Source organism: Schistocerca nitens, chromosome 1 (assembly GCF_023898315.1).
Source record: "Schistocerca nitens isolate TAMUIC-IGC-003100 chromosome 1, iqSchNite1.1, whole genome shotgun sequence".
NCBI classification, from domain to species: Eukaryota; Metazoa; Arthropoda; class Insecta; order Orthoptera; family Acrididae; genus Schistocerca; species Schistocerca nitens.
The window spans coordinates 739,379,502-739,397,034 of NC_064614.1; the positions used below are offsets into that span (position 1 = coordinate 739,379,502).

Sequence of the window (17,533 nt, forward strand, 5' to 3'; positions counted from 1 at the left end):
TTTGGCCTTTAGATGCAGGCAGATCTGTACCTAATCCAATACTCCAGCACTGTGCATGAAACTCCAGTGTCTGTTACAACCGTACACTCAGTTTTGCAAATTGAAATTTCAGCTTGAAAAAAAAGAAGAAAAAAGTGTTTTATTGTTGGAGATACAGATTAGATTATAAACTTCTGTATCACATGCTCAAACTGTTAGTGTAAACCCTCTGTTATAAGACAATGACAATTTGCTATAAAATCTGGAACACATGTAAAGGATTCATCGAATCAAGCATTAAAAAACATAAATGCTATTGCAGTGTATAAGAATTAAAGACTGATTGGTATCCATATAGAAAACTGTAATTATTGATTAATTATGAGAGTATATCTTGCCACAGATCGTAAATGGTGTAATTTGGTATTATTACCTTAAAAAATTAATGTCTTAAATTTTCTGTGTGATATTATACAAATTCCAGTTAATATAGCAAAAGCAAAACATTTTGGCAAGTTGCTAATGTCGTGATCTCATGATGGTATGACATTCCATGTAGGGGGAAAAAAATAAATGAATGTGCATGATGTGGCAGGGCATCCCAAGCTGTGACTACATTCTGTGGTACATTGGCCCCTTTTACTGAATATAACCACCATCTGTTCATTAGTTCCACACATGCCACTACTGTAGTAGTATGCATTGTACGGACTGCATTGTCACTGTATGATGGATTAATTTTCAAGTAGCTAACCATTCTTTCCCATTCAAAACCATCTGCTTCCTGATACTGCATCAGTTAGCCATTATCATTGTCTGTTAGAACTTGTGTGCTCTCCGTCCTTCCCTCCCTCCCTCCCTCCCTCGACCTCATCATTGATTGGCTGTTCAGCTCTAAATTTTCATTTTTTTCCTATTCACATTTCCTTCTCCTGTGTTTGCTCTCTGCTGTCTCAGTTTAATACAACACTATTCCCTCTTGGTTGCAAAAGAGAGGGGAGGACTGGGCCAGTGTATGTAATCATTTATTTCCAGTACGATGACTTACAAATCCTCTGAGAATTAATTGGGTCCATTATTTTAGTGTGTTGAGATTTTCACAAATGTTAGTCAAGTTCCAGTGTTTTAGTGTAATAACAACCAGTTTTTATCATACAGTCTTCTTTCATCTCTTTTCAAATATTTTCTAAGGATTTTACACCTGATGAAAGATGTATACTGTACACTATCTATTTCTGTTTGGTTACCAAGATAGGCCTTTATCCATTAAATAAAACAGTGACTAGTTGCACTTCAACACAGGTTATTCATCTCATTACTGTAGGTTCCTACTTCTTTTTGGTTCATATGTGCATTCTTTCCTACAATTGTATGAAAAGCAAATTCAGTTGAGTAAACTATTAAATTGTGAGACAAAATAGCAGGCCACTGTGTGTCTTTAGGAGGCAATACATATACAATACTATGCCAATACATGTAGAAGTAAGAGCTGCTCACTACCTAACTTTCAGAAATCTTAGTTCCTTTGTCGGTGAGGAGAGAGGGATGTTGGGGAAGGTTAAAAAGAAAGGGCAGGTCACACAGACCTCAGAATTAGAGAGATCCAATTCTAGTGAAGATAAGGATTGACTTGTCTGTCCTTGTCCTCTCCACTGGTGGTCTTGCATCCTGGGGTTGAATGACCTGCCTTTCCTTTCTAACTTTCCCCTACATCCCTCTCTCATCTCTGACAAAGGAACTATTAGTTCTATCCTATAATGCAGTTTAATATATAATTTATTGTTCTAATGTGTTCTTCAACAGGCCATATTTGTTTTCAGGGGGTTGTTTGCAAGTGAATCCGTTGCAGAGACTAACTGTGTCTGATATTTTGGAACGCCTTGCTGCAATAGCGGAAACAAAAGGTTTCAACCTGAAGGAGCCCCTTTCACTTGAAGGAAAAAGGATCAGTGCCAACAGTAGTCCAGGTAGCACTTTGAATTTTGTAGTTTGATTTTACATGTCAAATTTGAATTCTTGTAGATTGAGAGTGAGTGTTGGAGGAGGACAATGCTAATCAAATAGTTTAGTGTTGGAACTAATCTTTGAATTTATGAATGCTTTGCTCTACGAAGGGTGGAAGGAAATTTTTGAAATAAGACTAACAGTTTAAAAGTCATAACCTGCTTCATTGCATATTTGTAAGTGTTCATACAGCCCATATATACAGTGAAACCAGGAATACAATCTTCCTTTTGATCATCTAATGGCAAAAAGGGAGGAGAATTGTGAAGCAGTTACACTGCATCATTACCTTAAATCAGTGTCTCAAAGAAATGACTGAAGCGCTTGGAAAAAGCTGTCCACAATTTAGTATGTTCAGATATTTTCAGATTCAGAGGATTGACTACAGTCTCAAGGTTGTGACATTCACCTGCTTTATTTCTTTGTTGATGGTCCTCAGTGTTGACCTACTGCATTGTGATACTGGCTGAAAAATGAAGGGGGGGGGGGGGGGGAGTTCAATAATGACTACTGTAAATAATGTAACCTACAGGTGCATATGTTGCCCCCCACCCCACCCGCGCGCGCACACAAACACACACACACACACACACACACACACACACACACACACACACACACACAGGTAATATGGCCAGTTAACCAGTGGGAAATTTTGATAAGCCTCATTACTAGATTGTAGGCAAACATCAGCATGCTGCTACAATAGTTTACTGTTGAATATCTACGAGCAGTAAAAACCGAACCACACAGTTCACAGTTCTTGCAGAATAATACGCTACATATTGAACAGACAGTGTCATTGTTTTAACACAAGGCCTAATTGTGTTACACTTACTCCACTGTTTAGTTGGTGCATTGTTATTGACCTAACCAGCACGTGTTTCTCGTCTGAAAATCGGCCATGAACTGACTGTTTTGGGACCAAAGATCGGGCCTTTATATATCATCACAGTAATAGGTACTGAAACTATACACTGTGTGACGTTTAATTTACAGAAATTACAATTAAAACATAACTTATTAAATTAACTGAATATATCAAAAAATTTCAGCTTTTTTAGCAGTTTCTTCTACTACAAGGGTTAAGTCATATTATTTGTTTAAATCATGAAATTAACAGATATAGTTACAAAAACAATACTTTTGACAAAACTGATAATTAGTTTGAAATTAATTAAGGGCTGGCTTTGCTAACGTTTTCAAATAGAGCCAAATAAATACTTAAAGAATGCCAGTGTTTCGCCTTCCAAATGTGTATAATTAGTACAGAATTTATATTTGTTTATAAGTCAACAATTACTGATTCCACCCTATAGCAAAATTATTAACTAGGAATAGTCTAAATAAATTAGAAAATAAATTACATACATAAAACTAAGCACAAAATTAGATCTGGCATATATCCTGCAAAACTGAAGGCCAACTTTTCTCTTTTATGAAAATGCAGATTATACTCAAGTATGTTTAATGGTAATTAGTTAAAAATGAAAAATAATGAATTTAAGGGGCCAGATGGCAAAAAAAGAGAGGAAGCAAAAAGATCCCAGCTTGCTTTGTCACAAGGTCACTCCCCTTTCAAGCTGACTTCCACAGAATGATGAAACTGTCAAACTGCAGCTCCCCTTGAAGAGAGCTGTAAGCTATGAGACTTGGCGGAGAAGTAAATATAAATAGTTCGAAAATAAACAGTTCAATAAAGTATGGTTTTCTCTGTTGTGTTCCCTTTTAAGTTGGTAGTGTGATGTCTGTATTAACTTGGCATGTTTGCAACTACACTGCCTGATGAAAAAAGTGAAGCACACACAAAATAATCAAATTTCCAAAAAAAAACTTGCAATATGATTCCACTTATCTGTAGGACATAGCAGCCCTCCCACCCACCCACCCAACCACCATTCCCCTCTGGCCTTGATGCATGTGCTGATTTGGTTGGGAAGAGAGTCATACATCTACAGCTGCACTTCGCAAACTACTGTGAAGTGAGTGGCAGAGAGTATGTCCCATTTTACCACTTATTAGGTTTTCTTCCAGTTCCATTCGCTTATGGAGCTCAGAAAGAATGATTGTTTGAATGACTGTGTGCATGCTGTAATTATTCTAATATTATCCTCACAATCCCTATGTGAACAATACAAAGTGAGTAGGAATATAGTTTATGTAAATCGAAGGGGGTTCACCGCTATCAGCTGCAGCGGGACATTAAGCGGAATCAGTAACAATGAGTCAAAAAGTGTACCAGACCAGGATTCAAACCAGGGATCTCCTGCTTACTAGGCAGGTGCGGTAACCGCTGTGCCATCCAGGACACAGTGTTATCACAACTGCACAGACTATTTTGTTATGTCTCATAGCCAATCCACACTTCCACTGAGCACCACCTACCTGCAGTCCCTGTCCATTATACTCCTGTTCGCTAACCAGAGATTCCTACAGGAGGTCAGACGTATTTGTGCATTCGCACTGAAGAAAGTGGATCTGTTGCCTAGCCAGGCTTATCAATTATCTGAGTGCGCAGTGTCTGTTCCTTCGAAAGAACAGACACCACACAGATTCAGCAGCTGCGATAACGCTGTATCCCAGATGACCTAGTAAGCTGGAGATCCAGGGTTCGAATCACGGTCTGGTACACATTTTTGCTCATTGCCACTGATTCCACTTAATGTTCCGCTGCAGCTGATACCCGTGATTCCCCTCCCCCCCCTTCCCCCGCCCTTCCTTCAATTTAGATAGTAGTTTCACTCTGTTCTTACAAAGGAACAGGCACTGCACATTCAAGTAGCAGTAATATACTCTTAGTCATCATTTAAAATTGGTTCTTTAAACTTTGTTAGCAGATTTTCTTGTGGTTGTTAGATATGTCTTCAAGAGTCTGCCAGTTCTGTTTCTTCAATATTTGTTTCTTCAATATTTGTTTCTTCAATATTTCTGTTTCTTCAATATTTCTGTTTCTTCAATATTTCTGTTTCTTCAATATTTCTGTGAGACTCTCCCACAGATAAAACAAACCTGTGGCTATTCGTGCTGCACTTCTCTGTACATGTTCAGTATCCCCTGTTAGTCCTATTTGGTACACGTCCTAGAACCGGTTGCATGAGGAATTCGTAAGCAATCTCCTTTGTAGACTGATTGCACACCCCCTTGATCTACCAGTAAACCGAAGTGTACCACCTTCTTTACTCACGACTGAACCTATGTGATCATTTCATATCCTGCAAAGTGTTTCTATGATTTGAGCGATTTCAACTAGACTCATTGATATTATAGTCATAGGATACTATGGGATTTTTTTAAGTGAAAAATTTTACACTTTTGAACATTTAAAGCAAGTTCCCAATCTTTGCACCATTTTGAAATCTTACCAAGATCTGACTAAATATTTATGCAGCTTCTTTCAGACAGTACTTCATTGTAGATAACTGTGTCATCTGCAAAAAGCCTGATTTTACTATTAATATTGTGTGCAATGTCATTAATATACAACACGAACAGCAAGGGTGCCAACACACTTACCTGGAACACACCTGAAGTTACTTTTACATCTGATGATTACTCTCCATCCAAGATGCTGTGTCCGGTCTCCCTATCAGAAAGTCCTCAATCCAGTCATATAGTTCACTGGGTATCCCATATGATCGTACTTTTGGCGCTAACCACAGCTGTGGCACTAAGTCAACTGCTTCTTGGAAATTTACCTGACTGGCTTGATCCAAAGCTTTCAGTTTGTCATGTGAGAAAAGTGCAAGTTGAGTTTCACATGATCGATGTTTTCTGAATCCATGTTGGTCGGCATACAGAAGGTCACTCTGTGCAACATATCTCACTATTTTTGAATTCAGAGTATGTTCTAGGATTCTACAACAAATCGATGTCTGGGATACTGGATGGTAGTATTTTGGTCACTTCTGCTAGCCTTCTTGTACATGAGTGTGTCCTATGGTCCAGCCCCCACCCCCACCCCCAAAGAACTGAGTCTGGTTTTTTGTTCAAGATAGATTATAGGTAGAAGAGGGACGAACTCAGACGCAAATTCAAGAGAGAATATGACAGGGATTCTATTGAGCCCTAGAGCTTTGTTTGATTTTGACGAATTTAGCTGTTCCTCAGCACCATTGACACTAATAGTTATTTCATTTATTTCACTCATCTTTTCATTGGTACAAGGATTAGATTGGTGCAGTTTTTTGAGTTTTCCTCAGCACATGAACATTTTAAAACCGAGTCAAGCATTTCAGCTTTTGCTTTCCTACCCACAGTTTCAGTTCCTGTTTCATTTGCTAGAAACTGGACCCTTGCATTGGTGCCACTAACAGCCTTTACATATGACTAGAATTTTGTGGGTAGAAGTTTCTTTACAGTGACATGAACTTTTGTACTGGGTACACATCTATCCAATGGATGGTCATTTTTATTTTATTTTTTTTTTAACTTTGAGCCATAGTTTCTCTACATGCTCCTGTCCTGTGCTGAAAGTTTCAACTTCCTCACTGAGGTATGACAGTACTGATTTTTTTATCTAGTTTTACTATTTCTGCTTGTTTTAGTTGTCCTTTGTATTTTCGTAATCATTGTTGCCACAGCCATGTCATCGTTGTCACTGTCCACCCTGTACAGGATATCTAGCTCTACTTTTGAAACGCCACTCGCATTCAAGTAAATGAGTAATGACAGATCCTTTACTTTCTGCACAGAAGTGGATAGTACTTGAGATACTCTCAGGAGCTCTTCCAACATGACGACTTGCAGCAGTTACCAATCATTTGACAGTCGTCAGGGCGATTTCCATCTGCTTATGAATGTCAACCAGCTCATTCTGTGTTTGGGAACAGCATTCACAGTGGGCTTGCTTTTTAACTGGTGTGACGTATTACAGAACAGTGAACAAATAACCTTAAATTAAGCCTGGTGATTATCTATTAATCTGTTGAGTTAAAAAGTTCTTAATTCCGAATGTGAGAGAATAAAATACACAAAATGAGATTTCTATTAAGGCAGCAGAAAAACCTGTAGTAACAATTGAGGGTAATTGTAGTTGTTAACAAACTCAAAAACAAAGATAGTTTACGATAAATGTAGATAATGTATAGGGTACTCCTCTTTAAGGGAAAACTAGATGTAACACAGTATGTTAGTTAGAATATCTGCTACAATAACTAAATCACAGTAACTAATGTACTGCAAATTAAAGCCGATGTATCCTCTCCAAAGGCAAGCTGGCCCACAACTGGTGTAACTGGTTCTTGATAGCATGGTTACTGGCACAAGGACACAGTTGACATTAGAGTTCATCCCACACCTTCTATCAGGGACAGATTTAGGGATCTTTGTGGACATGCTAGTACCTCAACAAAGACACACATGCCATGTGAAGAGGAGTATTGTCCTGTTGAAAACTCGCACTACAATACTGTCACATAAGAAGTAATACATGAGGATGAAAGATATCTGTGACACACTGTTGTGCTGTCAGAGTTCTCTCGGTTACAACCAGGCATGACTTAGTCATGATACCTAGAGTAACACCACTGTGCCTCTCCAAAACATTGGAAGAATGGGTTCTGTCACCAGGTCGCCACCATACTAGCCAACACTGGCCATCTGGGATAGTCCAAAACCGCAATTTGTCACTGAACACAGTGCAGCATAAGTCATCAGTAATCTTCTTCTCAGTACAGCACCAATCTAAATGTAGTTATTTGTGTAGTTATGTTAAAAGCAGCTTCAGCATGGGATGGTAATTCCAAAGTCCGGCTGTTGCTGATCTCTGACATGAGAGGGCAGAAAATGTTGTAGGGAGCCCATTACTTGTTCTCGGATGACGGACACAGATGTGAAGGGGCTACATTGTGCTTGATGCACACTACACTGACTAAAACCTTGTTGTCGAGTATGCCTATCCTCAAATTCCCATTCAGTCCGCCATTGGACCACTGTCAACCACAGGCCCCTCAAGTCTGGATGTTGCACAATTTGAGCAGCTGGCAAAATGGGGACCCACATTGAGACACATCTCAAACTCTGTCAGGTACTGATAATGTCTCCCACAAGTACACATCATATCTGTGTCTTTCAGTGATTACTGATCATTTGACTCTGTTCACACATATTATATACCGTACTAGGCTTGGTAACAACACTAATACACACTAGTGGCCATTCTTTCTGTCACAGAGAATTGCAACTCGCATCATCTACATATCTGCAGTAGTGTGTATATGTACATTGTTACATTGACATCTGACCACGACACTTTTTCTTTTTGCAGTGTAGCTAATGAAAAGGCATTTCAGAACGGATTGTCTTATTGACTAAGATGCATCCAGTTTCCAAACCCCAACTAACTCAAGGGATCCTAATTAGTACAGGAAACTCATAGAATCTGTGAGCCTATCTGTAAATTAAGAGGTATTTGTCATATAAATAAAATGCTCGATATATGCAAAACTATAATCACCCAAAAGCTACAAAACCATTTAGCATCCTTATGAAAGCAGACGTAGTTGCACATGGTGAGTACCAAATATCAGTTATTACCCAGGGGTGGAGCCAATAGCTTCCTTTTGATGCTGAAGACATCAAGATAATTCAAATGTAAATCAATTACAAGAGGAAATTGTATTTAAAAAATGTTTTATAAAATCTCTTTTGACACTAAATTTGCCTATCTGCGTAAATAGGTCTAAGCAGTGATACAATCTTACCCTGACATATTCTCTTCCACATGAAAGTATGTTTACAATCTTGAGGACACTGGAGCTGATGATATTTATTTGGACCTTGAAATGCTTCATCTGCTCAAATTTTGTGAGTACACTGTGCAGGCCATATAGTGCATGTACCCAGCAGAGAACCTTATTCATCCAGGACACCTTCCTTTGCTTATAACAACTAGGGAAGGAGGTCGTAGTCAGCTGAGTACTAGCACATGTGCGCAGTGAAATTTCAGATCTAGCAGCCATGGTGGTGTGCTTATGGCCTACTGTTACATAATACATAGTGCTATTACATTCAGTAGATTCACTGTTGAGACAAATGACCAAGCGTCATTGTGAGGCAGACACTTAGAGACTGAGAGCTAACATTTTATTATAATGGTGTACAGATAAGAGGATGGGTGAATTGTGCGTTCCATGTAGAGATGACAGATAATACTTTCCTGCATCAGCAGTGTGCTCTGTGTTTGTCCCACATCACACTGTCCACCTGTTGCCTCCCTAGTAATTGGAAACTTGGATTAAGTGCCACATTGGGCCACTCTCTCTCTCTCTCTCTCTCTCTCTCTCTCTCTCTCTCTCTCTCTCTCCCCCCCCCCCCTTTCTCTCCCCCCCCTCTCCCCACATGTGTGTGTGTGTGTGTGTGTGTGTGTGTGTGTGTGTGTGTGTGTGTCTCTCTCTCACACACACACACACACACACACACACACTTTGTACAAATCCTTATTAGAAAAGATGATACTTTACGAGTCATCGTCGGTGTGTGTGTGTGTGTGTGTGTGTGTGTGTGTGTCTCTCACACACACACACACACACACACACACACACACACACACAAACACACCGACGATGACTCGTAAAGTATCATCTTTTCTAATAAGGATTTGTACAAAGTCTTGGACATATATTTATATTTGGTCTTTGGTTTCCCACAGCTAAAATGGTTGTTTATTGTAGAATGCAGCAGCTGCTACTGTGGTCTTCCTTGACTTCTACATTCTCAAAAATTCTGATTCATGGCAGTTTCTACAGAACAAACTGTATGAATGGCTAAATGAATGAACCACCTCATGTGGAAGCAGCAATCATAAAATGCCAAACAATTATCCCTGCTTTGTGCATATCTGTCATAGACCACTTTGTCTTTAAGGCTAGGTTCAATAACTCTTCAATAGCCATTTATGTAAAAGCTGTGAGTATTCTGTGTGTTTGGTGTGCTGCTTTTCTCTTGGTATGCACCAAATAAGAGTGATTTTTGTTGTAACTATCATGTATATTATATGAACTGAAAGCAATGTTACAAAATCAGCAATTCATCCTTAACAATATGCCACAAAGGGCGGTGCTGTGATTTAGTAGCCTGTGCCTGCCCAGTTATGCATACAGCAATGTTTTGTCAATATAGACATACACTGTAGACCAAGAAGAAGGTATTGTCTGAGGGAGTGAAACAATTTTAATCTACAGTTGAATAAATGTTCGGTTTGGAGACAGTTGTTTCAAGGATAGTTTATGAATGGGTGGAAAGTTTCAAAACTCGAAGACATGTCATCGATGTTCAGGATGAGAAAACTATATGTGCGAACTGATACAGAAAAATGGCAAACTGACCTGTAAGTCTGTGCCAACATGCTGCAGTATTGTTGACGAAACTGTCACACAACTAAAAATGGACCTTGTATGTGCATATAATGTGTAACTGTAGAAAAGTGTGTAAATAAGTACTAAGGCACCTATGCATTGAAGACAATGGCAATGTCTCAGGAGTACTTGAAGTGTTACACACCCAAACAATATGCTTCTTCTGTTGAATTGTTAGAGGAGATGAGTCTTAGGTAGCTATATATTTGTGCACTTCAGGAGAAAAACCAAACTGTAACTATTCATCGTTACAGAGGCATGTTGGTAAAGATGTTGCTGCCTTCCATTCAATTAAAACACTGCGGAAATCTCTCTTAAGGAGTATACCACTACTCCATGATAATTCATAACCATAAATGGATGTGCATACCAATGTTATGCTATGCTATATTAAATCTGAGGTGCTGAAACATCCACCATGTAATCTGGACTTGGAACCATCATATTTTTCACCTGATTGTAGCTCTGAGAGAACAGGAGGGAGTCACTCAGAGGTTTACCAGTGATAAGAATGTTGAAGTGGTAGGAAGGTAGATTAAAGACATGTCAATAAAGTCATCAACATCCTCCCCTCCCCTCCACTCCCCTCCCCTGACCCCCAACAGACAGAATCCAAAAGCTTTTCAACAAAATGTGATGCTAATGTTGGTAACCATGCTGAAAAATAAGCATGTTTGGAGGGGGAGATCATAACAAAATTCTTGTTATTTAGTGTCTGGGGCACATATTGTTGATGGCTAAAAATCTTAGGCAATTTCTATGAATATATGCTTTCTCATTGTATGTCCATATGTATGAAGTCACAATAAGCTTACTGCTTCAAGGAAGTAAGGCATGTTTTCGTAATCATTCACTGTAGAGATATTGTAGTAAATAAAATTTTCATCCTTAGCTTCCTAAGATCCCGTGGGTGTTTCTTTCTTCTTCTTCTTCTTCTTCTTCTTCATCTTCTTCTTCTTCTTCCTCTTCTCCCCCCCCCCCCTTTCCCACTGGAGGCACCCATGTTTAAAATTTTCTTGTAGTTAAAGCCATATCAAGTTAGCTGAAACTCGAGCTCCGAGCTCATGGCTGCTATATTAAGCCAGACATTTAGTTAGCTACTAATGATGAATAATACTTGTGAAAGCTCGACTTAAAACTCAAGTGATACATGGCTTTACACCAAGGAAATAAGCAACACTCTAAACTGGTGTTTTGATAATCAGTACATTCTGCCTTGTTCACTATTTGTCATACAAAAGTACAGTGTACAATGATGGTCTTCATGAAAAAAGATTTAAGTTTTCTGACTAGTTTAAATTGGTTGAATACTTATGCATACATAAAAAAAAACATGTTTGTTTGATGTGAAACGTGACATATGGTTGTAACTGCTGTACATGTGATTCAGGGCTGCTGTGTTTCAGCACATACAGCTGGTGCTGCCCCTGCGGCAGCCGTGTCTCCTCCGACCACTAACCATGTGACGGAGGACAAACCCCAGCGCCCACCACGCCCCCCGAGCTCCCCCATCCCGACTCCCCACGGGCCGCCACCACACAGGCCGGCCCCCCCTCCGTCAAGGCCAGCACCACCTCCTGTTGGACAAGTTGCACAACAACAGGCAGCTGGAGGTGGCCTTTTCTCCAGTTTACGGGGAGGAGCTGGTAGTTTCTTGAAAAACCTTAGGGACACATCGAGCAAAGTTATGCATACTGTGCAACAGTGAGTATGTAGAGATAAGATAGCATGTATGGCTGTGTGATGATTATATGTCACTAGTTTTTAGTTGCAGTAAGCCTAATTTTGATTTTAAGTAACGAAGGCCCATTTGAATATGTGTTACTGTCAGTTTCATATTGACTTTGTTGTTAAACATCTGTATGTATTTAATACATATACCAAAGATTATTGAAATTGATTAAAGATATTTTGCAAATGGATGGAGATCTATAATTGTCACAACTGAAAGATAATGTATCTCACAACCTAGAAATAGCGTTTTGAAACTAATTGCATTCAATGTAAATTGTTGCAGCAGCAGAAAATAATATAGTTGTTTAGAAATTATCACATATTGCTTAATATCTGTTATTTGAATTCTCAAATTGGTCAAATTTGTATGTGTTTTCATGGAAAAGAGCTTAAATGTTTATACACAAATATTAAGCATAACAAAAAAGATGGCCATGCAAACAAATGTGTGTGTGTGTGTGTGTGTGTGTGTGTGTGTGTGTGTGGGCGCGCGTGTTTTTTACAACTTCTGCAGATAGCAGTATGCCATGTTGGTGTGCGTAGCACTGAATACGGGTCATTTCCCAATTCTGGTAATGTTTTCTTCCACGGCCACCATATTAAATTTGTGTCGTACTCCAGTTGTGACTGCTGTACATGATATTCAGGGCTCAAAGAAAAATGTTGACATAAAAATTACTTTGATTATAAAATTATCTTATGCCTCCAGTTAAAAGTTGAAAGCATACACATTAAAATAACAAAAGAAGGGGATAAGCAGTGGTAGATATGAGAACATGATGAAACAAATGAGAAAAAGAACTTGGCACTAGGATCCTGCCTATCAGTAAGACATTACACATATGCATTGATTTGGTTGGAAAGGTTGTCACAGTGCCACTGTTTCCTCTCCAGAGGCAATCTGGCCCCTCAAGTATCTCGGTTACTGACGCAGGGACAGAGCTGACATCCAAGCTGGTCCCACACGTGTTCTATCCAGGACAGATCTAGGGATTTTGCTGGCCACAGGAGTTCCTCAACTTCACACAGATAATTCATAGAGAAGAGCCGTATGTAGATGAGCAGTGTCCTGCTGAAAAATGTTACTGGATGTCTGTGAGCTACCATTGTCCCATCAGAATTCTCTCAATCACTACTGCGGTGGCCTCAAACCGTACCCGATGGCTACCCACACAGCAATGCCAGGAACTACAGTACTGTGCCTCTTCAAAACATTGGAAAAATGGGATCTCTCACCAGGTTACCGCCATACTTGCCAGCAATGCTTGTTTAGGTAGAGCAGAATCACGTTTTGTTGCTGAACACAATGTGATACCACTCGTCAACAGTCCATGCTTCTTGGTCATAGCACTACTCCAGATGCTGCTGGTTGTGTTATGGCATTAACTAGTGTGTACAAGTGGGACAGTAATTCCATAGTCCAGCTGCTGATAGTCTAGATAGTGATACAGAAACTTGTAGGGAATCCATTACTTGTTCTTTGATAGCAGGTGCAAAAGTGAAGGGCTTACAATGTGCTCAGTGCACAGTATTGCAATACTGCCTTGTGCTGATCAGACATGGTCTACTGGAACCTCAACAACAAATATGCCTGTACATACATTCCCGTGCAGTCCATCATCAGACCACTCTCACATCTGAATATCCCACAAGTATGGGTATTGCGATGATTTGACAGACCGGCCAAATAGACCCACAATGAGGCACATTTTAAACATGTTATGAGTACACGGCATCTCCATGTCCTCACAATAACAACTAGACATCTGATGCTGTTCACACTCCTTGTATACGCTACCACGTATGTTAACAACACTAAACACTAATGTACTGTGACATCTATTTTACTTGTCACAGAAAATTGCAACTATAATAACATGCATACCCGCCATTAGTATGTACATGTATGAAGTTACACTGATGTCATCCATGTCCTTGCATGCTTGAAGCCAAGGCTACAGGTTGCAGTGTTGTGTTTGACCACAAACAGAAATTGTGCAGTGTCCGCAATACATTCCAACTGTCAGACATGGACAGAACAGTGCTCTGTGTGGTTCTGAGGGCTTTATGTTGGAACTTGGTGAATGTGAATGTGGGCAAATGGTTGGCACTCGTGTGATGGGTGCTTCTGTAACCGAGGTAGCCCAAGTGTTTGGTATTTCAAGAGACACCATATTGAAGATTTATACCACACAAAGGAAAAGTTGAAAAATGTGATCGGTAAGTCTAACACAGATGAGAATGTGTGTAAAGTGATAATGGTGAGCTATCATTGAAGAGGATTGTGACGAAAAATAAGAGCATTGTGGCTGCAAAAGTTGCTGCAGAATTGAGTGTTGTAGCCTCAAACCCTGTCACTACCACCACAAAGGGAGCTTCATAATCTGGGGACTGCAGGACAAGCCATAATTCCTAAACCACCCATCAGTGATGCAAATGGCGATAACAGGAAAAAGTGGTGCGAAGCCATAAAACCTGGACTTCGGAGCAATGGAAGAAAGTCAGTTGGTCGGGCAACATAGCCCCTGTTCACACAGCTTGCATCATCCAGGACTGATTTTGTGAACATGAGGATGAATTGTCACATCTCCTGTGGTCACCAGTCTCACCAGATCTCATTGTTATTTAGCCTTTGTTGTCTGCTTTGGAGAGAAGGATATGTAATCGCTATCGACCTCCATCACCATTATCTGAGCTTGCCACTATTTTGCTGAATCAGTGGTATAAGATCCCCTTGAAAAACTATACAGGACCTGTATTTATTCATGCCAGAATGACTGGAAGATGTTTTGAATGCCAACATTTTTCGTTACTGTTTCCGGCATATTAAAGTGTTGCGTTTTTGGTGTATCCATATTTTGGCTACCCCCTTGTGTATAATTATAAATTTATGGACTCTTTAGTACTGTTGTGCACCTTGCATAACTCCAATTTATTTCTCATCCTTGATTGTTTCATGTTCTGTCACACGTCTCTCTCCTGTGAGTTTTCAAAAAAACCTGAGTGGCTTTTATGAATTATCATGTGTGCCTAGTTAGTTTCACTTCATTTCATGTTCCATCAAAATGATGTGGAACAAGTCATTTTATTCACATTAGACATTCACATGTAAAACATTCATATGTAAATATATGCTGAGGTACACGCGCGCGCGCGCGCACACACACACACACACACACACACACACACACACACACCACCTTTTACACATTCCAAAGTTGCAAATTCATCTACAGAATAAGAGTTGTAAAGCAGAAACTTTTTCATCTTGCTTTCAAATTTAAGTTTATTGCTGTCTGACATTTTATATCATTCAGCAAGTGATCAAAAATGTTGTGGCAGCGTTGCGCACCCGATTTTGTGCTACAGACAGCCTTAATGTGAAGTAATGAATGTCATTTTTTCTTCCGGTATTGTAATTATGTATATTATTGTTCATTTTGAACTGCAGTGGATTATTTACAACACACTTCATGAAGGAGTAAATATGCTGCGAATCGGTAGCTTTAATGCAACTTTGTAAACAGGCCTCTGCAAGATGATTCTGGAAGAGCACCACATATTATTCTTATAGCACATTTGCAGCAATTAAAATTTTCTTTATTAAAGGTGAATTACCCCAGAACACTATCCCCTATGACATTAATGAATGGAAATATGCAAAATATGTTGTTTACATATAAATGCATGCTATAACCTGAAAAGGAGGAACAAGATACTGACACCATTTTGAAAGGGGCATTCTCATTGTGTCGACAACATACTTATTTGACTTTCTCTCTAGTCTTTTGTGACAAGCTGCTTTACTTTGACACAAAGTGTAGTATGGCTTTACTTCCCTTTTCCTGATCTATTGAAGTATTGAAGAGTATATTTTAACCACAACAAGATTTTATTCTTTTGCAGGAGCATTGCCAGATCTGATATTGATTTTAGTTATATTACATCCCGACTGGCTGTGATGCCTTTCCCAGCAGAGGGCCTGGAATCTGCATATCGTAGTAATCATGCTGATGATGTTAAGGCGTTACTAGAAACAAGACATCCAGGTATGGAGCTTGATGATGTACATTTTTAAACATAATGTGTTATTAGTCACTAAACAATTTTCTAGGGAGACTTGCACATCAATGACCCAGCAATATGTTTTACAGTCTTGGAAGTCAAATTGGGGTGTGTGTGTGTGTGTGTGTGTGTGTGTGTGTGTGTGTGTGTGTGTGTGTGTGTGTGAGAGAGAGAGAGAGAGAGAGAGAGAGAGAGAGACAAAGGCCTTGTTGGCTGATAGCTTATTTTGTGACAGTCTTTTTGTCGCGCCTATCTGCGGCACAGTATCTATGCTATATGGTGAATAGAAACTATCCTTTCATAATATTGTTAAATTCAGTCCTGGATTTTCCCTTGCTTGATGCATTTAAAATCATTTTAAATAATTTTTTTATCAATTGATAGATTGGGAGCTAGAAGTACTCAGTTTGTGTAGTGTGTGTTCAGATGGATGTTCTAGTGATGGTATGTTCATTTAAGTGAGGTGTTCAAACAAGTTGGGGTAGCATAGCTAGCTGGAAGTAGTGGTGGATGTCATGCCAGATAGTGATTGCAAAGTATGTCTGTGTGATACGAATGATAAAGTGCTAAGAGATGATGTACTCCGTTGAACAGCTGGAAGACACATTTCTATATGAGCTCACCAGCGGCAGTGGCACCCAATTCATAACCTTTGCAACATAAAAAGGATGCTAATCAACAGGACAAATTTCCAGCGGAAGGGTATACACAAAGGAACTTGGGTGTCACCAGGTGGTAAAACAGGTAGTCAGATGGATCACATAGCATTTGGCATCAAAGCAAAGAACTAAGTGATGGATGTAAAAATGGCATGGAGTGTGGAGTGCAGAAGCACCCACTTCCTAGTAAAGAGCTGGCAGTCAGTCAGAAACAATCCTAAGAAAGTAGTACGCTATCATGTTGACATGCTCAGACACTTCAGAGAAAAAGAAATTTCAGCTCCAATCCAGCATCCGCTCTGTAATTCTGTACGAAGAGGATTCATAAAAGGACTCTGAAGAAGTATGAAAAGAAGTCAAGGATGCTATGAATGAGGTGGCAGATGCAGTTGTCAAGAATCTTTACAGATGACGCATCATGTAAGGCAGAAATTAAAGTTCAAATCCAAGCCACAAATCAATTGTACTTCAGTCTGAGTCAGCTTTTTAAATCGTGCATTCTCTCAAGGAATTTCAAACTTTGACTGATCCAACCTGTTGGGCTATATGGTTGCAAAACTTGGAGTCTCTTGAAGCAAGACTTTAATAATGTTCTCATTTTCAAACAGGGACTCTTAAGGAAGATCTGTAGTGTCACATAGATGAGATTACTAGAGAATGGAGGATCCGGCATAATTGTGAGCTGGCTGAGATCTACAGCAGACCAAACATTGAAGGCTGCTGAGAACCATGTGGCTT

General features: G+C 39.5%; 1 protein-coding gene across 3 annotated transcripts in view; it reads left to right on the forward strand.

The window, feature by feature from the left end:
- Positions 1 to 17,533, forward strand: part of LOC126260250 (cyclin-G-associated kinase) — a 256,668-nt gene that overhangs the window by 71,363 nt on the left and 167,772 nt on the right. For 2 of the 3 annotated variants that reach the window (XM_049957574.1, XM_049957590.1), the window contains exons 8-10: positions 1,800 to 1,946; positions 11,744 to 12,041; positions 15,978 to 16,120. In XM_049957574.1, coding sequence (XP_049813531.1) covers positions 1,800 to 1,946; positions 11,744 to 12,041; positions 15,978 to 16,120 — 588 coding nt within the window. The remainder of the gene's footprint in view (positions 1 to 1,799; positions 1,947 to 11,743; positions 12,042 to 15,977; positions 16,121 to 17,533) is intronic. The other variant, XM_049957583.1, reaches the window with a different exon arrangement.